The 22,558-nt window shown below is 28.4% G+C and overlaps 1 protein-coding gene across 1 annotated transcript in view; it reads right to left on the minus strand.

Moving 5' to 3' along the window:
- Positions 1–22,558, minus strand: part of LOC107441727 (sodium- and chloride-dependent GABA transporter 2) — a 58,431-nt gene that overhangs the window by 31,756 nt on the left and 4,117 nt on the right. The window contains exons 2-3 of the mRNA XM_043052055.3: positions 1,778–2,097; positions 804–938 (exon numbers count right to left, since the gene is read on the minus strand). Of these exons, the coding sequence (XP_042907989.2) occupies positions 804–938; positions 1,778–2,021 (379 nt within the window). The 5' untranslated portion in view covers positions 2,022–2,097. The remainder of the gene's footprint in view (positions 1–803; positions 939–1,777; positions 2,098–22,558) is intronic.

Here is a 22,558-nt window from a genome sequence, read left to right on the forward strand (position 1 = left end):
TTCTTATAACAAAAATTCTAATAAATTTTTAAAGTTGATATTCTTATAAATTCCTATCGGGAAAGTTTTCATATATTCTTATTTTGAACGTTCTTCTTATAAATTCCTATTGCGAATTAAGTTCTCTTTATAATAAAGTCTTACTGTAAACCAGGGGTGCCCACAAGGGAGTACCAAGGGGGCAAGTCTCCATAACTATTTTTTTGAGGGGAGGTTACTTTTAAAGATATTTTATTCAATTTTGTAGTTGTCAAATTGGGATATCTTTTCAATCAGATTTGATACATCTTTAATATTCTACGTTACAATTAGAAAAAATAACAAATAAGAGAAGAGCATTTACAACTTGTGGTTTAGTTTGAGGGAAATGGAAGTTTTTAGGCGATATTTCTTATTCTTTTCTTCTTTTCTTGAGGGGGAGGGGATTTTTCGGACTTATGTTTTTACTATCCAGCCATGTTCATTACATTTTCAATTCAAAATTTACATAGTAAGAGAGGCTTATTTATAACCAGTGCTTTTGTTGAACTAAAACTTTAATTTTCATTTTGGGTGGGAAATATTTTTTGAAACTTTTTTTGGTGAAGTTATTATTTCGATCATTTTTATCACATTCGAATTCGATCAAATTTAGTGTAGCCTTTGACCCACTGAATCGACACAAATTATGGGACATTTTGATTCATTATAAAATAAATAAAACGTTGACCAATGCTTTACAGCTGATTTTCTCAGCTTCACAAAACTATAACTTTTACCATAAGCACTTAGAAATGGTGCATTTATAAACACGGAAAGGCTACCTTTGAACATGGGAGCTAACTTCTTCCAAATGCTGATTCCGCCCAAACTCAGGAACTGTCCAATGGAAACTTCTTGAACGAATGCCGGACCAGCAATCAGTACAAGACATATTAAATAAGGAAACAAGAACGCTCCTAAAACAAATAAAACAAATAAATTAGCCAAAATAATAAAATCAATACAAATTATTGCTTGTTAGTTGCATGGTTTTAATTTGACTGTCAGAAATGCAGTTGAAGAGTTTTACCTTCTAGGTAAATAATTTTATATAAGCTATGCATTTAGTTATATTTAATATTATGTTACTAATTAATGTTTATTTGTACGCAATTGTTATATAATTAATTTACAGTGATTAATTGTTAATTAATTTTTAATTAATTGATTATTCATTAATTAATTGTTAATTAATTTTTAATTAATTGATTATTCATTAATTAATTGTTAATTAATTGATTATTTGTTAATTAATTGTTAATTAATTGATTATTTGTTAATTAATTGTTAATTAAATGATTATTTATTAATTAATTGTTAGTTAATTGATTATATATTAATTAATTGCTAATTAATTGATTATATATTAATTAATTGATTATATATTAATTGTTAATTAATTAATACAAAAATAGTGAATCGGTTTTGTTCCTTCATATAAGTATAAACCTGAATATTTGTAAGTTATGTTTTCTAAAATGATCTAATACGGATTAAGAAAGATTAGTTTGATATTATTTAAGTATTAAAATTAGTAAATAAAATATAAAATTAATTCCAATACAGAAAAAAAATTTTGATTTTGAAAAAAATTATGATTCAAAAAAAAAAAAAAAAAAAAAAAAAAACTATCATGATTTAGTTACGAAAAAGATCGTGGTTTTACTTAAACCCTGCATAAGCAAAAACATTATGCATCCAACTGTAATTAAAAAAAATACTGAGTTGTAAGTAATTAAAAAATTTAAATAAATACCTCCACCATTTTCATAACACAGATAAGGAAACCTCCATACATTTCCCAAACCTACAGCATAGTTAATTACGCTGAAAAGGAAGTCCAGCTTTCCGCTCCATTGGCCCCTTTCATGTTCATCTCTAACAGTATTTTCAGATGAAGAAGCTAACGATACACTAACATCAGTGCCTTTTCTGTTCGAAATGCAGACGGAAGATACAGGAAAACTGCCATTTGTGTTCTTACTAGCAGTCTCGATCATATCTTAAGAACAAAAATAAGTCAAAAACGGACTTGGTCGATCGTAACTTGGACAGAACGATTGGATTCGTCAAAATCTGTAAGAAAGACAATAAACTGTATTGGAGATGTGGATGGATTGACACGAATTAATTATTAAATAGAAAAAATTGAATCTGAGCAATAGAATTAAAAATCTTCAAGTATGAAAGTATGCATTTAATTTTAGAATATATGGCGCTGCATAGTGATCACCCTTAATATATAATTCTTAAAATTCTTGTCAAAAATGAAGGCAAAAACGTACTCACACACTCTGGGAATCACACATTAATATTTAAACATTGACAAAAGCATTAAACATTAATTTCTCTTAATATGCAAGTTTTAATTTTGGGAACGAAGCAATGTTTCAGATTGAAATTCTTGTTTCATTACGAAGGAATTTTTTTTATTTGTTTCAGTCCTTTCTAAGACCGTAGTAAGTATACATACCACCAATTTTAAAAGTTCATGTTGAACTCTTTTACCGTCACTTTTAATATAGGTTTCTATTTGTTAATAACTTTAGCTCTGATAAAGTACATTAGAATACAATTGGTGACCTTATGAAGGAAACATTAAAAAGCTGTAATATGTAAATTCCTTTTGCAATTAGTAGTATTTCTTTTGTTTTTTTAATAATAAAATTTATTATATTTATTATTAAAAGTTATTTCAAAAATAAAAAAAAGTAAAAGTTAATAAGTTCCTTACTTTTTTGTAACACCTAATGGACTTTCCACTAAAAGATGGCGTTTAAGCTTAAATTAATTTTTTATAATGAGCTAAATAAGTTTTTTTTTCTTACATCAATTTCAATTCCAAAAATATTTTAATTTATCTTTAATAGAAATAAATGGCCGATTAAAGTGCTAAAGCCATTTTATTTAAGAATTAAAGAATTTTTAAGAATTTAAGCAATAAAGAATTTTTTGGTAATTAAATTCCGTGTTCTAATGATTAAGAATCTAATTCACTGATAAAAATTTGTTTAGGCTAAAGGGTTTTTTATCGCAATCAAGGATTATTTTTGAATTCTTTTTGCGTGATAGAACATATAAGTTCAAAAGTTGAGTCTTAATCAAAGTAAGTTTCTTAAGAACAGTAATCAAAAATTACAACAAAAAGATCTAATTACTGCAAGCGAAATTATTTGGAAGAAGAAATTATGTTAAAAAAAATTATACCTATTTCATAATGAAAGTGAAATAAAATTAAAAAAAATAAAATAAATAAAAATTAGGTCTGCCTTCTTAGAAACACGAATGTGTGAAAAACCTGTTTAAAATATAATCAATATAATCTGACCGTCTGAATTAGGTGTTAAGTTTCCGCTTAAAGTGCGAAGTAAAGCTTTCACTTTCAATCTCTTTTCATTACTGCCATTTGTGGACGTTTAAGAAATATTGAAATAAAGCTTTATACGAAAAATTCTTAGAAACCTTAGCGTCAACAACATCAATTAACAATTTTCCATCCTTTTCGAAGATTTGTCATAGAAGGAATAAGAAAACGAAAATAATGCACATCTTTGATTCTCATGCCTACAGCCCATAATTTTTCAGTAGCAGACTCATATTACTCTACTGGAAATATGCTTCTATAAATTTTCCCTGTCTAATCTATTGCTTTGGGCGCTGTAACATTTCAAAATATACGATATCCAAGGAACCGATTCTTTGTCCAGTTTACAACGATAAATTGTCTCTAACAAAAGATTATTTAGAATTTCTAAGACTACAGTTAAATTAACCTAATTTTTATAGTTGTAAAATGAAAATATGAACATCTTTGTTATAATTCAAATAATAAAGTTAAAACAAATTTTCATTAATAAGCAGCTGACAATATTCCATTGTTCAATTTATTTTAGTATAAATAAGCATTTTAAATTAAATTATTTATTCAATAAAAAATAAATTTCTTTAAATGAGTTTAATATACATTTGCCCAGTATACCCTACAGTGATGTTTTTTTAATTTATAAATAAATATATATATATATATATATATATATATATATATATATATATATATATATATATATATATATATATATATATATATATATATATATATATATATATATATATATATATATATATATATATATATATATATATATATAGTTAAATTAACCCATTAGGCCATGGCCCCCAATGATTAAAGGCTTAAAATGGATTTTTTGAAAATAAATTTAAAAAAAATTAAGAAAAACAATGATTAAAATGATTTAATCAATTTCAAATATATATGTCATGATTATAAAACGTTATGATTATTTTTTGATTATGTTATACGAGATGATTATTTTATTTGATTGTATTCGAGATGATTATTAAACGTTATGATTATTTTTAACAAAATAAAGTAAAATTCAATTTATTATCATTTATTTTGATTTTAAATGTGCTTTCTTGAGTGAAAAGATGTATAAATACTTTTATATTTGAATAAATATAAAATATACGAGAAAAAAAATTTAATTTAAGAATTTTTATGGCTTAATCCGGCACTGATATATATATATATATATATATATATATATATATATATATATATATATATATATATATATATATATATATATATATATATATATATATATATATATATATATATATATATATATATATATATATATATATATATATACAGTGCACTCCCGATTATCCGGGTTAATCACCGGGACAAGTCGCACGGACAATTGAAAAACACGGATAATCCGAAAACTCCTTTTTATTAAAGAAAAAATCAATACCAGTACAAAAAATAGAAAAATTACTGATACTTGCACGTTGTATAACATCAAATTAAGAATTTTCCTTTTAACGTTTGCTGCTTAAAAAATTTTTTAATGCAACTTTACCATATATTGACACATATTTTACAAACCGCAGTAATGTAAAATCCTCCCGTATAATCTAATAAAGTTTCCACAGAGCAGCAGAATGAGAAATTGTATTTCCCTCATTTACAACATCTTCTGCATCCGTTACTATCATCACTGTTTGATTTAACAAGTAACGATGTCATCATCTGTCAAATACAGGAAGACAGGCTCATACTTTGAAACTAATCTTCTAAATTTTCTTCATCAAAAATTTCGAAACCTTAGATTTATTTTGCTTGCTCAAGAATACTATTATCATATTCTTCTTGAATATCTAAAGATTGTTCATCAAGCGGTATGATCTTTCTCCGCGATCGCAATAACGTAGATGATTTTACCTTTGACCATGCTGCTGATATTACATATACTGCAATCCAATAATATTGCTTCTAAAAATTTTTTAGTGTTATAACTTCATGAATCAAATTTTTTAATCGTAAAAATGTTTCTCGTCAAATTTTTTTGCTTGACTCCGGAATGAGCACGGATAATCGGGAGTGTACTGTATATATATATATATACAGTACACTCCCGATTATCCGTATATATATATGTATATATATATATATATATATATATATATATATATATATATATATATATATATATATATATATATATATATATATATATATATATATATATATATATATGTATATATATATATATGTATATATATATATATGTATATATATATATATATATATATATATATATATATATATATATATATATATATATATATATATATATATATATATATATATATTTCCTAGGACCGGCAAAGATGTTTGGGCCGGCCTTAAATTATTCTATATTAATAATATAATTTGCGAATCTTGAATACGTTATTTATGCTAAATATAATGATCAGTATTTTTTTCTTCTTTTATGAAACAGAATCAAGTCTATATTAAAACCGCAACCGTAGACGCCGGTTACAGTGACGCGAACCATTAAATATTGCCCTACCCACGGTAAGATCCTGACGTTGTCTGGGAACTTGTCCAAAAATTAAAGAAATAGACAGAAACAAAAAACAAAAAAAGAATTATCAAGGTCTGGTGTGCCCGCGGCGCCCCGTGACAATGAATCGCCCTGCTTCCTGCTGAGGGCGACTCTTCTCCCAGGGTTCCATCAAAGGCTCCTTTTAAGTTACCCAAGATATTTTTTGCTCTTCCTAATTTCTAGAGAGGAAGGGCGCACCATCGAAAATCTCCCCTTTCGATTTCGTCACGAAAAAAAAACGCCTACGTATTTCAGTTTTGACGTTTCATGGTGCAACGTTCTAGAATAAGTCCCGTCAAAGTTCTGTCGGTATGACAGCGAACTCTAAATAATTTATTATGAGAGAATATATACGTATCAGCTTCCTGAGACATTTCGGTAGTTGCTGTTGCTTCCACGAGAACTCATAATTTTATCTATTAATCGCTTTTAACCATGTTTGCAATCTAGAAGTTTTCCCAGATAAATATGCACTCAACTTGCTTCTATTTAAAGAACATGTATTTATTTATTTTTCCTATAACTCACACACTACGGTAAAAAATAAAAATGAACACATTTAATAAGCCGGGTGAAGAATTTCTTCCAGCGTGCGCAACCAGATTTCTCGACAGTAAATAAGTACCTCTTAAGCACTTTTTAAGCACCCAAAACGTATTTTTAATCACTTTACAAAACAAAAATCATAATTATGATTTATGCAGTAATAAAAATTATTTCTTTCTAAGATCTTAAAAATGAAAAATGAATGAATGTTTAAAGATCTTAATTAATGAACGTAAAATCAACAAAATGCAAAAACATTTTCAAAGACTTCTAAAATAACTAGTTTCTGATAATTATTGCAGAGAAAATTGTGAAAATCATGCTTTTTTGGTAATTTCTGACGACAATCGACATTTAAAAGAAAAAAATACCCTTTTGAAAGATAGAAAATTAAGCACTTTTTACAAACCCCCCTAAAATAAGCACCTTTAAGCACTTTTTAAAAAAACTACACACTCTGTTCTACGTTGCAGTTTAAATGTTAGTGTTATTACAGAACCTTGAAAAAATGTATTCAATGTTTCAAACAATTAATATTACAATTACATAATATTTGAATCCATAAACACATGTAATGCTTGAATTTCACTTTTACTAACTGTAATACAATGCCATGATTACGTAAAAAAAGTAGCGCCTTCTTCTTTACTTTAACTGTGATTTTCACTGTAGTAATCTAATTTAAAGATAAAATTCAAATATGAGATAAAATTTTATACAAAGTCAGTTTTAATTCATTTTATTAAAAGTTAAGATGAATATTCTTCAGCAGTGTTTTCTTTCTGAGGTCAAAATTCTGGACTTCTTAAATTGACTTAAATAATAAAATTATATTCCTTGAATGGCAGTCTAAATAATGTCACACTTTTTTTCTTCCCTCAATATTTTTGACTCTTTCCTCTGTTACAAAGTGTCACACTTCACGATACCCCTTTGACACACGTCACATTCAATTATATAAACATAATCGTACTTAAATTTAAGAAGTAAATCATGACGTTATAGATCGTATTTCAAACTTTATTTTTAAACTATCCGTTTTAATGGCATTTCGGAACTAATAATAATGGCTGTATGCACCTATTTAATAAAAATATTTTTAAAAAATTATAATATAAAAATATTCAATCAACTGATTTTAAATGCTTTTATTTTAACCAAAATCTGTGACGTCACACTACTTGTTACCTCTCCCTCCCCCCTTGTCACAATTTCATGAACTTGTTCCCTCCCCTCTAATATTAGGTAAAATGAACCACCGATCACCAAATATTAATCCAGAGTAGCCACCCGATCACCACTTTTTTTTGTCCCAAATTAACCCCATGCGCCATTATTTAAAAAAAAAAAAAAAAGTGGTATACTTAAAATTCGATTTCTCAGAAACTAATTCCGCTAAAATTTTGTATTTTGCCATATAAAATTACATACTTTAAAATAAAGTAGAAAATTGTATACTTCATTATTCCAAATTTGTTATTAAATAAAATAATAAATATTTAGTGAAATTTATTTTTTGTATTATTTTTTTATATTTTGGATAATCGAATTTTATTATTGTGTGCAAAAATGTTTTCACTTCGCTGGAAAAGTTCTCAATATATGGCATAATACGCGAAACGTAAAATTAGCATTAGAGGGGTCCAAATTTTGGACCATTCTCCTGACCAAACTATGGGGGCCATATTTCCCAGATTGCCTATATTTTTTGGGGTCAGAAATCAGAATTCGTCGCAAAAAAAGCGTATGTTTGTTTGTTCAGAGACGGTGCGTTTTCGTGTCAGATTTTATAAAATAAAATATCGTCTGCAGTAATTAATTAGCATGTCACCTACTCGAAACATTAAGATTGAGTCCTAGAACGTGAAGATCTGATCATTAACAAGATTAAAAATTATTCAGTATAGTCCGTTATTTTTTTTTCGTGCTCATTTTATTACATTTTGAATAAGTTGGGAATTTTTAAGAATGTCTTATTGTATTTTAAAAATTACTTTATTTCATGTTTGCTTCTTAAATTCTCTTCTTCTTTTCTAAAACAAATCTCCGTATTTTGAGAAATGCTTCAAAAAAAAAAAATCCCTCACGTTATTAAGTTTGTTTAATCGTTTAAATCTTTCAATTTTTGAAAAAGGTGGCCACATGTTTTAAAAAATGCCAACTGTGTAAGAAAAAAAATGCTACTACTGACCAGTAGAAAATTTCTTTTTCCCACATACCCTCAACATCATTAATGGACGGATTGAAAATAAGAACTCTAAAAAATTCGGCCGTAACTGTGTTAAGTGTTTCGATGATGCGATATTTTTGAGCATAACTTTCTAAATTGCGGACAAAGTAAATATCATGCTATGTAATAACAGCTGCCTCAAAATCTTTTGTAATTTCAAAGAATGAAATAAGACCTTGAATTCCTTTTGTTGAGATGGCAACACATGATTTGAATGAAACCGATGAGGAACTAAAAGTATAAAACGACAAAACAATTTTTGACAAAAATAAATCGTTTTTAGATAAAAACAAAAGTAGTTTTCTGAAATAAATCATTTCCTTTTATAAAGATGTAGGAAATATAAATATTTTAAAGAATATTGTAATGTTCATGGGTTCGATTTGAAGTGCAATTTTAATTACATATTTAAAAATAATCATATTCCATAAGCTGAATTAAGCAAGATATAATATTTTTCGGAGTAGCGTTTTTCTAATAAAGGTATTTTTTTTTTCTTTCTAACAATAACTTCATACTTTTAGATTCCAGCGATAAATTATTTTTCTAATCCTCTTAACATTACTGCATTTGTTCTTAGAAGTTACATTTATATCATTATGAGAGACGAGATTTAAATAACAGAAGAATAACTTAGCAAAAAATTGAATTTTTATATAGAAATATGTAGCTGCGTATAAATATATACATAAATGAAATAAACTAGTATTTTGAAAGAAAAATCAAGGTCATAAACGTTTTTCAGCTATTTTTTATTGTATAAAATAATGATAAATTTCGAATTTTTAGCAATTTTTACTTAGTGTTGGATATTTTTATAGTTGTACTTCTTCACATTTCATTCATGAAACAAAATAAAACGATTCAAATAGTTACATATTTATTTGCCATGAAACTGGCTTAATAGTTACACGAATCAAATTTCTTACCTTTCGTGTAATTTTTTTTTATTGCAATTAAAATTTTAAACTAACAAGGCTAAAATCAATTGTATTTTTAGATAGAGAATCGCTTTGTGAAGGCACAAAAAAAATCCCAAAATATAATTATTTTAGAGATAAAATTGTACTAAAGGTTTTATAATATATAAAACACTTGAGTCTCAATATTTTCCAACAATGGATAAACAGTCATTATTTAAAGCAAAAAAATATTAATGAAAAAAGCACTTAAAGATTTCGAAGGGGAAAAAATACTCAAGATAAGTTAATAAATGAAAGTGACCTTTTTATCACTCCAAATTTAAAAGTAATTGCATTTCTATGGCCTGCGAAGCTGCCCGCATGGCTTTTTTTTTACTATAAGTTTAACAGCTGATAATTCTCGAACTAACAATCGAATGTTCATTTTTTCATTCCATAGTAACTCCCCGTACATTTTTCTATTCATTTTCGTAATGTCAAGTCTCTAATGCCATCTAGTGTTTGTCATAGTGTACCGAAGTCAAGTGTACCAAACAAATGTTTAGTGTACCAAAGCAAAATGTACCATAAAGTTTACCGAAAACGGCGGCAAGGCGATTAAAATCTTTAAAAGAATTAAAAAATATGTGAATGCTTTTTTTCCCAAAAAATAAATCTATGCATCTGGGTTTTAAACTGCATTATACTAATTTTAAGTATTTTTTTTTCTTCTTAAAAACCACTGTGTGAAAAAGCAGTGATTGGGTGGAAGCCAAAACAAAGAGAATGAAAGTAAATTGCTGACACAGGTAGCTGGTAAACAAGTGTTCATGAATAACATGAAAACGAAGCTCAAATGGAATTTTTTTTCAACAACTACGTGGATTTGAAAGTCGGATGAGGCGATAACATTCAAAATCTCATCTCACTGCATAAAATAATACGCATAATTGCTAGGGTAAGTTCTGTTTTTATCACAGACGATCTGTGTAATTATAAAGAATTAATTGTAGTGACAGAGCGTTTATGAAAGAACGCTACTCAAAATTTATTTCAAAAGAAAAGTGAAAAAAAAAGAAAGATATTATTTTTCAAATTCAAATTTTATTTTATATTATAACCATCGTTGAGCAACCGACCCAATTTTTTAGGTTTAGGCTACTAATGCTCAACTCCGTAGCCTTGTAATTTCGCACACAATCCGGACGACATGGCAACTTCTGGATCAAGTATTGGGTCAAATTTGCCTTCGTGGGAGACTTTTTGATGGAACTACATAGAGAGGGAAACCACGAAAACCTCCTCCGGTCAGCCTGACAGCAAGGGAACTCTTAACTCATGACCCAGACTACCACTGAGGATATTTTACGTCAGCACATTTTACGTCTGTGGTCGGTGCAAGTCTGATAAGGAATTCCCATCGACCAGCCATTGTTGGGATTCGAACCCTGTTCCCCTCATTGGAAGGTGAACTCTCCATCTCAAATTCAAATAACTGATTATATAATAAATAAAAACACATGCATTTTTGAACATATTAACTTATTTTTATTTTGAAAATAAACAAGCGCGTTTGCTCCCTAATGTTAAGACTTTTCTTGGAATATTTTTTAATCCAAAGTTTGCAATGTGTTTCGCAGAATTTCTTTCGTAGGTCATGGATTCATTGTTGTTCAGTAGGGCTAACCCGTAAGAAGTTTTAATAGTTCCCTCTTCATACGCAAATGTCGAGTTCTTACAACGGAACTGCCATGCTTACGAGAAATTTTGTTAAATAATCGACAGTCCAAAGAAATTTTATCTATACCTCTCCGTTACTAGGCAACTAAAAAGAGTCAGTAAAGGTAACTTAATTATTCCCTTGTGGTTGCTAAGCAACGGAACGCAGAACCATCTAGTCTTCTATTCTGTCAACAACGTAAATGTCAGTTTCACTTATGTTGTCGAGCTTTTACCCTTTTAAAAAAATTGCAGAAACATTACTGGAGCCATATTCAAGAGGTGGGGAACAAAGGGAAGATTGTGTCAGTTCCCGGTTGAAATCCCTTTAAAAAATTTAATGTTTTTTGATAAATTAATTTTAGGTAGGTAGGTATATTATTTACGCTGCATTAGAGCTGCACAATAGGCTATTAGCAACGGCCTGGGAAACATACCCGAAGATGGTCCGAAGACAATCACAATTTTGATCCTCTGCAGAGGGGATGGCTCCTCCGCTTCGGTAGCCTGATGATCTGCGCTAGAAGTCGAGCACTTTACGGTAGAACAGTTTAACGAGGACCGATACCTGGGACTCTAAGTAGGCAGATCAAAGTTGTCACCCACCAGCTTACTGACCGTAGCCAGTGATACTTGACTTCGGTGTTCTACTGGGAACCATGTCTTTACGACCTGTCCACTGCAGGACAATTAATTTTAGGAATAAATACATATAGTTTTCAGCAAAATTCAACACTAATAAAATACTTCACAATCTACCTACTGTAAGAATACGATAAAGGTCAAATCATGGTATTAAATAAAGCCAAATAAAGATGAAAGAAACGGTTTAACCGACAAGAAAAACTTCGAGCCAATGACGATTCTTCACCTCAACATTCCCACGTCGATATGAATCCTTCGAAGTTCCATCGTCTTCTTACGGTGGACGAATGAACAAAAATTAAAATTCAGACTATTCGCGTTTTGAGAAAGAGGCCCGCAAAACCTGTGTCCAGACTCGGTCATTGCAATTTAACATTGCAATATTGTCTTTTTACATTGACAAATAAGTAATAAAACATTACAGAGAATGAAGCAAGTACATTAAGCACCACAAAAAAATCACTTGATATATATATACTACGAAGTCGTTTTCGTGTGTTAATAAAAGAATTGACTTGATTCTAAATGTTATGTATGTATTCTACGAAGTTGCTTTTGTGTGTCCATAAAAAAATTTACTCGATTATGTATGTATTCAAAGAAGTTGCTTTTGTGTTTCAATAAAAAAAATTCACTTGATTATGTATGTATTCTAAGAAGTTGCTTTTGTGTGTCCATAAAAAATTCACTTTATTATTTATGCATTCTAAAACTTTCAAAAAAATTTTCATTTGATTTCACTTGACTTTATTTTAAAACTATTAATAATTAAAAATCTATAAAACAAATTTGTTGAAATGAAAGAATTTTTTTTTTTCGAATTTACAGAATATACAACATTACTTTTTCTTCTTTTTATCTGGATTTCGGTAAACAGATCGTTTATTTACAATCATCTGCGATGATAGGTTTCAAAAAGAGAAGTTGTTGATTGATTGATAAGTACGACAAATACAAGTGATTTGAGTGACAAACAAGAAATGAAGCAGTTTTAACAGGAAAAAAAATCATTTCGGAAAAATCCAGTTATTCTAGTTCAAACCACGACAGAACACTTAATTTCTGCAAAAAGGAATACCTAACCATCTCGATTGCACAATTTATGAGATAAATAGACAGGCTCTGACCTTCCGTGATATATGTCATTATTTATTACTATCATGTCATTATGCTACTTCCACTAATGATAATAATTTTTAATGATTACGAGTAAATAGATGTATTTTAAATGGACGAATACTAGAGTAAATGTACTATGACCTTCACCATATATGAAACACCGATCTGATATATAGGCTTATGTGGGAAAAGGTTTTATTGTAGTGAATTTAACAGCATCAGTTTAGGAAAAATAACAAGAGCCAGAAGCTGTTTACGAAAAAAAATTTCTTTTAAAAATCTGTCATATTTAATAATCCGACAGTAGAAAATTAATTTTATAAGTGTAACAACCCTAGTAACAATTTTACCTTGGCCCCAATTGGGCTTAATATGGGTGAACATGCACCCAATAATGGGATGTTTAGAATTTTTAATAATGGTCATAGAATGGCCTATATAGGACCAAAATAGGATGAATAATGAATATAAAATATGGGGTAAATCTGACAATTTAATAGGGCCAATATTGGTTGTAAAGTGGGTTTAAAATATCGGGTGAATCAGACAATTTTATATACAGCTGATATTGGTTGTAAAGTGACTGTAAAATATCGGGTGAATTAAACAATTCTAAATAGAACTGATAAGATATTGATTGTAAAGTGGCTGTAAAATATCGGATAATTTTAAATGGGGCCAATATCACAAAAATAGCCGCTCCTTTGAACCCTTATTGAACCAAGAATCGTGAATATTGGTCCAATAAGGTGGTGAATAATATCGTGAATATTGGTTATTTTGCTGTTAGGGAAGATTTTTAAACACAAACTTGGCAGAATATTTAGTACCTTTCTCCTTAAAGGTCTTAAGAGGACGGCATATCTTTCGGGATGCCCTTTATCTCAAATTTTTTTTTACCTACATAAGCAATATAAAGTATAAAAAACGTGAGTTCAGACGAACCCACAAGTTTTAAATGCTGAATTTAAAAAAAAAAATATCAAAAGTGTTTTTGTTTGAAATAGTTCTCAAAATGAAAGATAGATGGCAGCACAAAGTCGCGTGATTAGTAAATATTTATTTTTCATGTATTATGCATTTTTAATTCTCCATGTGATTTGTCTTAATAAAGTTGTGCTATGAGAACTGACATGGTTATTCATAGACGATTGTTTCTCCGGGCAGAAATCCTTTTACAAAAATTCTTAGCAATTGAAGGATTGCGCAAATGGGCAATCCTTCCATAATTTGTTTGCATTTTGATATTGCGAAAATCTTTACAGCATCTGAAACTTCATGGTTTACTCTAGATTTACCTGATTTCACTTTTCTCTAAACTTAAAATTTTGAAGTACCATTAGAGATGAAACAGAATTATTCATGAGAAGTTTTTTCCCGCAATAAGAGAATTCTATTACGGGGGGGGGGGGGGATCTTCATGGAAAATTCTGGAAGAATATGAGTTATTTTGAAGCCTAGCAAAAAAATGAGTTCAGATAAGTGAAATATGAAGTTTCAAATATTATAATTATTTTTTTTCTTCAAATTATTAATTTGCAAACAATTATGACAGAATTTTCCCTTCCTCTTCATAATAGCAGCTTATTTGCAATTTGATAATTTGAAGGGGAAAAAATTTGAAACTTCATAATTTCCTCTTGATTTATCTAGATCTCAATTTTTCTGTGTTTTAAATTTTAAATAGTAATGTGATTGAAAAAGAATAAGCCATTAAGAGGTTGACGTCTAATTAATATTAAGAAATGATTTATTAGAACTTTCGAAACAGAGGTTACAATAGTAAAATATTCTTGAGGAAAAAATTAAAGAAAAATAAATTCATTTTTTATCTTCAATTTTCCCTGGACATTTCACGTGTTAAATACCAGGGGTGTATCGAAAACTTTAGGAATAACACAACATCAGAAATCAGGTATTATTTGACTTTAAACAAAATGAAGAAAAATGAGTTTATAAAAATTGAAAATTAGCTTAAATTAATTTTTTTTTTTACATAAATGTAAGCACAAATTCCATGTTAAAAAAAAATAGTTATTTCAAACAAAATATTTTTAAACCTTTTTTTATGAGCAAATACTATTTCTATTTAATAAGCATTGATATTTTTAAATAATTTCCTATATGCGAAGATTATTTATTGGTATTTATTTTTTTAAAACAATTTTCTCTAAAAGAGTATTTATATTTTATAGGTATTGAATTTTTAAATAATTTCCTACGTGCAAACATTATTAACAGATTATTGGTATTTATATTATTTAATAAATTTCTCCAAAAGAGTATTTTAATTTTATGGGTATTTCTGTTTTTAAATTATTTTCTAATATGAAAAGAGTATTTACATTTTATAGTTAGAATTTTAAATCATTTCCTAATATGTAAAAAGCATTTATATTTTATAGGAAGTTATATTTTTAAATAATTTCTTTTATGCAAAGATTATTTATATTTTAGTGGCATTTTTGTTTTTCAATAATTTTCTAATATGCAAACATTATTTACAGATTATTGGTATTTATATTATTTAATAAATTTCTCCAAAAGAGTATTTTAATTTTATAGGTATTTCTGTTTTTAAATTATTTTCTAATATGAAAAGAGTATTTACATTTTATAGTTAGAATTTTAAGTAATTTCCTAATATGTAAAAAGCATTTATATTTTATAGGAAGTTATATTTTTAAATAATTTCTTTTATGCAAAGATTATTTATATTTTAGTGGCATTTATGTTTTTCAATCATTTTCTAATATGCAAAGATTATTTGCATTTTATAGGTATTTAAATGTTTAAATCCTTTTCTAATATGCAAGGGGAATTCATACATTAATAGCTAATCTTCCTCTTTTGTAATTCAATGCACTAAAGCGTTACTCAAAAAAATTCTTCATAAAATACTTTCCTTGATTCAAATATTTATCAGTAATACAAATATATAATTTCATAAGGAAAATAATAGTAATTGATTAAAATTTTTAGTGTCTTTCATTTCTGATGAAGCTTCCTTTGGCTGAATGCCTTGGGTCACCCCTCCCCTCTTAGCTCATCAACATCAATGCCCATTATCAAGTTGGAATGTTTTGGCCTTGACAAAAATGGTAACAATTTGGCAATGACATTATAATTGTCCCACTTTTTAATATTAGTATTATTAGTTTTTAAATATAAAAAGAAAAGGTATTGGCAATCAAGTCTCATTTGTTAGTAGGGGAGAAAAAAATTTAAAAAAAACATAGGGCTAGTTCAATCGCTTGGATAGCTATGAAAATGAAGAATAATTAGGTCGATAAACTGTGAGCGATTATTTAAAGAATCAGTCCGAGGTTTTTTGAGATAAAGGATGAAGGTGGTCATTTCCGGATGTGCACAACTGGTTGTCTTCGGATGGGATTAAATAAACTAAATTTCTCCTTCGTAACGGGCAATTCAGAAACAAAAGTTTATTCATTTGATGTTATCATCTCATCAATTTATATCTCCATAAATTTGGATGTTCCACGGATAAGTCGAATTTATTATTTTACAGAGGGCAGTGTAATGGGTAAACAAACAACTTGTGAATTTTAATGTATAATTTCTTTTTAAATAATATATGTATACAAGTTGAAGTATAGAGAAAACACGGAAAATGATAAAGATTAATGAAAAGAGGAGAAGAAAATTTATTGAAATAAAATATGTTTTGAGAATATTTAAACGATTATATCCGTCCACGATTATAACGCAAGAATATTTTTGCCGATATAATCGTGTGAGCTGATTATATATTTTCTTTCTTTTGTTTTCCGGCGGCTTTTAAATAAATTTTTTCAGAAATATTTTTAAAAATATCTTATTTCAATAAATTTATTAAAATAGAAGAAAATTATTAAAATAAAATATGCTTTCAAAATATTTAAACGATTATATCCGACCATGATTGTATCGCAAAAATATTTTTGCGGATATAATCGTGTGAGCTGATGATGAGATTATATATTTTCTTTCTTTTGTTTTCCGGTGACTTTTTAATAACTTGTTCTAAATAAAAAAAATTTTAATATTTTTAAAAATGTCTTGTTTTAATAAATTTACTTCTTCTCTTTTCATTAATCTTTATCATTTTGCACGTTTTCTCTACATTGTAATTGGATATATATATATATATATATATATATATATATATATATATATATATATATATATATATATATATATATATATATATATAATTATATATATATATCCAATTACAATAAGTAAGCGTTTTACTAGTTTACAACAATTTCACAAAGCTTAAAACGAACTTTAGCCCTGATACAAAAGTCGGAGGTAAGCCTATTTATTGAAGCAAACATAATCATTACTTTCCCCTTTCGCGAATGTGTTCTTGGATATGGTTGGATGATTAATTTCATTACAATTTTCTTGATCGAAACCCATAAATTGAAACATAAAAGTAAAACCGATTGCTTTTTAATCACGAGTATAAATATTAGTTTGTGGAAATGCGCGGAATATAGGTTGAAAGCGGTGACCTTCAATTTTATAAAAACAAATCACTTGTAAGATGGATTACGCCATATGTTTATTATAAAATCCTCATAACAAATTTTCAGATTAGGTAAATTCTAATTTCTGGGATACAATTACTTCGAATATTTGGGAACGTGTTTCAATAAACATACATTAGAACCTCTAAAGTAAACCTCTATTAGCTTTGAAAATAAAATTTAAAAAATTTCGTAATATTAGCTTTTTAATTAACTTAAAGAGCATTTTAATTTCCTTAAGAGGCACTGATGAAATGATAAGTTTAATTCAAAATTTAATATGCGTGAGTCAATTTTCCTTTCAATTTGATAATGATGCAGGTTTTGACGTAAGTACGGCACGAAGAAAAATAAATTTTCAAATTATTAATGTATTTTTTAAAAATTGCAATAAAGAGCATTACATTTTATTTTAAATATTATTTTTACTGTATTTAGTGTCTAGACTCTCCAGGTGTTTAGGAAAATCTCCCATCACGTGATCGACTTTATGTAAAAATTTAGAAAATTATTTAACTGAAGCTTGACAACGATTTTTCAAAAAGTTTCAACACGAAATATCGCGAATTCTGTTTCTTACGGAAAATACTGAATATACGATGATTATCTTAAACAATAGCATATTAAATTAGAATAGAATTCGTATTCTTAATAGAAATATAAGCAAGATAACTAATGTCCTACAAAAGGAATAGAAAAGAAATAATAGCAGTAATAGGTCTTAACTAATGCTGTTATTTCATTGTGTGGCTCGATAATTTTTTATTTATTCGTGAAAAATGGAAAATATTTTCAGTGGAAAATATAATTTGTTTATTAATAGAATATGAAATGAAAACTGTAAAGTCATTTTTTTAAATCTAAAAATTGAATCAGGCAAAAAAAAAAAGAAAAAAAAAGAAAAGGGTTACTTATTCTCTACACCAGTGTTTCCCAAACTTATGGCCTTAGTGTACCCTTTCTAAATTTTTGGTAACGCTGTGTACCACTAATAAAAAAATGAATCTATTAAATGAATGTATACTATAAAAAAATTGAACTGAAGTTAAAAATCACAATGTGGCTGTGGATACCAGTAATTATTAACTGTTAATTCTGCAAAAAATAGCCAATAGAAAAATACGTAATCGTTAATTTTCATAACTAACTTTAATTTTAAACAAAAAATTTTGAAATTTTCGTTTGTTGCAACATATTTTGCATAAGAACGCGCACCCCCCCCCCTAAACTGGTCCCGTACCCCTGGGGGTAAGCGTACCACACTTTAGGAAACACTGCTCTACACCACAGTGTTTCCCAAACTTATGACTTTAGTGTACCCTTTCTAAAATTTTAGTAACGCTGTGTACCACCAATAAAAAATGAATGCATTTTTTACTATAAAAAATTTCATAAAATCTAGAATTACAACTGGCTGTTGACACCACTAATTATTAATTGTTAACTCTGCAAAAATACGTAATTGTAAATTTTTATGGCTAGCTTTGTTTTTAAATAAAATATTTTGAAATTTTCGCTTGCTGCAAGGTATTTCGCATAAGAAAGCGTACCCCCTTTAAACTGTTCCCGTACCCCTGTGGGTACGCGTACCACACTTTGGGAAACACTGCTCTGCACTATAAGTTATGTTTCCTTATTATTTTTTGTGCTCAAACACAAAAAAAGCTCTTGAAAAACGACCATTTTTTTATTGCCCTTATGGATAAAAATAAAGTTTTGGAAAACACAATTAATGAAACAAAATTCAAGCCGAGCAAAAATTTAAACTAAATTTAATTTTATTCATGTCGTAGATTAAATTTATTTCATTTTAAAACAGTCGTTGAACGGCCGACCCAATTTTGTGTTTATGACTACCACTGTTCAAAGCCGTTGCCTTGTAGTTTTGAACCCAATCCAGAAGACAAGGGAACTCCTGGATCAAGAATTGGGAGAAATTTGCCTTCGTGAAGAACTTTTTGATAGCACTAACCGCATTTGCTTAACTTAGAGAGGAAAACCTTCCACGGTTAGTCTGACTTCAAAGGGACTCTAACACATGACCAGCCTATACTACGTTTCACCTTAAGTTGGCACTGCAGGGAAGGGTAGGAAATGTAATACTCCGCCTTTGAAAAGTAGTTCTTCGCTATTTTGGAATTAATTGCAGTTTAAATGCGCGTACAAATATAAATAAATGTTGTACAGTAAGAAAAGTTTATCTTGAAACATGCATTAGAAGTTTTTCGTGCTTAAATGTATTTAACTTATACCTAAATACCTTCTCAGTAAAGCGACTTTTCCTTCTCAGTGACTTTTAAATATTATCTGAAATACAAATTCCATAGTATAAGTGTGCAAATCCGTCAGTTATAAACTAATAAAATGTATAGGAATTGAAATAATTTAAAAAAAGAGACAAAATTTGAATCATTAATTTTTTTTAAACATCGAAAGGTTAATTTAAACCAATCAATATTTTAATTATTATTTTTGAAATACAAAGCCAAAAAAGCTGAGAAATTCTTTCTATTATGTAGAAAATATTAAGTTCAGTATCTGACAAAATATTTCGAGACTAACTAATTCTACTATACTTAAATAACTAATTATACGGATTTTTCTCTTAAGCCTCCTTTCACCCGCAAAGATCTTGAAAAGTAAAGGAAGGTTCTGATATTTTAAAATTCGTATTTTCTTTTGCAGAAATGAGCCTAACCACCCAAGTAGAATTTTCTCATGATGAGAAATTGTGGATTGAATTCAATTCAGGGCGACCCCACAAAGAGTTTACAGAAGGAACTGTCAACTGTTAAAATATTAAATGAATAACATGATAACCACCAGGATAGGTGGTTATCATGTTATTCAAAGAGTTCCTGTTGAGACTAAGAGGGTGGGATATGGCAGCTGAAAACATGGGGGGTGGCGTGCAAGTAGTACGCGCCCCCCATGTGGATAATACTAAAAATCCAAGTTTATACCATTTTTGAGAATTATTTTTTTAGGTAAGTTCTTTTGTCTCTTAGAAGCAAATATATTTCAGAAAAAAATTATTTTCATAGTAAAAAAAAAACTTTTTTGAAGAAAAATTTTGATTTTTTTATTTATAAAAAAAAAATAACAGTAAATATTAACATAGGTATGATATTTTTCATGATCAATGATTTCCTGCCTATGTTGACTTTCCCTTCCCCCACAAAACACCAATGAGGGATAAATTAATGTACATTAATTTACAAAAAATAAGTATATAAAAATAAATATTTAAAACAACGTATTTATGCACATCTATGCATTTCTTTTTTTTATTTAGATTTCAGCAAAAAAGAATCTTTTTAAATGCATTTTTTTTTTTTAAATTAGTTTCGTTTATTAAAAAATCACAATATGAAAAAAAAGAACAGTAAATATTATAAAACATAAGTATGATCTCATGATCAATAATTTCCTGCCTATGCTGATTTTTCCTTCCCCAACAAAACACCAATGTGGGATAAATTAATGTACATTAATCTACAAAAATAAGCATATAAAAATAAATATTTAAAACAAATTATTTATGCGTATCTATGCATTTCTTTTCTTTTTACTTAGATTGCAGCAAAAAAGAATCTTTTTAAATATATGTTTTTTTTCCTGTTGTTTAAAATTAGTTTAGTTTAAAAATCATAATAAGAAAATCTGCTTTTTAAATACTAATTAAGAAATCAGCTTACGACTAGTATCTTAAAATAATAATTATTAGAAATGCTCTAAAAAATCGTGTTCTTTTCCGTATTCTGTACAAAATTTTTGTACGATTCCTGGTTTAAAAAAAATATCGACGTTTTGCTTTCTTAAACGCCAATACTGGCCACTTTCTCTCCCTTTTTTGCTACCTCATCCCCCAACTGACTTAAAGAGTAACCCAGTTTCCATGACAACGGCTGTAATCCGGTCTACCTGCCTTTCTCTCCAGTGCCAACTTGAGGTGGAATGGACTATACCACTGAGGATAATAAACGCAAATTCTAGTTCCATCAAATAATCCCCCCCGAAGATAGGTTTGTAGCAATTCTTGATCCAAGAGTTCCTCTGTCTTCTGGGTAGGGTTCAAAAGTATGAGACTATGGAATTGAACACTGATAGTCGTAACCCAAATTTTGTCTGCTGCTCTACACTGGTTATCAATCCAAATAAAAATAAAGATGACAAGGAAACTCAATTGCAGTGAAGTAACATCTAACGTAACGCTTTATGAAACTATCAAGGGTTCCCAACCTTTCCCTTGAGACCCCGTAAACCCAAAATTGTAATAAAATAAAATAAGTCTAGTAACTCTGGGCTTATGCTAAACTACCTGAAATAAATCAGGCTAATTGACCACTTAATTCTAATCAGCCTAAAGCTGTGTATTGCAGTAAGCCTAAAAATGTGTCAGGCTAAATAGAAAATATTAATGACTTTTCTAATCAGCCTGGCGCATTGCAGAATATTGGCAGCTCTTTGGGAAGAGCCGGAAATTAGCCCACGAGGCACACATCCTCGTTTTGGCAAAGAGCCACTGCACGTGTTGAAAAGAGTTGAGCATGACTTTTGAGAATATTCTATCCTCTTTTTCCATGGGATTCCAGCAATCCCAAATATTCTCGAACGTTCTTCAAATTTGAGTCAATGGCACGTCGCCCGCTTTCAGTATGATAGCGAAAAAATAATCTGATCCCCCCCCCCTACAGACTATTCGTGTATGCATTCGTCATCATAATCTTTACCATCTTAACCTTCCATGCAATATCATTATCAAATTTTAAAAAATCATCATAATCTTTACCTTCTTAACCTTCTATAAAATATCATTATCAAATTTTTAAAAAATCATCATAATCTGCACCTTCTTAACCTTCTATACATTTTATCATTATCAATTTTTTTTTTAAAAAATCATCATAATTTTTACCT

This window comes from Parasteatoda tepidariorum, chromosome 2, assembly GCF_982258835.1.
Source record: "Parasteatoda tepidariorum strain Cologne lab strain chromosome 2, Ptep-v5.0, whole genome shotgun sequence".
Classification (NCBI taxonomy): Eukaryota; Metazoa; Arthropoda; class Arachnida; order Araneae; family Theridiidae; genus Parasteatoda; species Parasteatoda tepidariorum.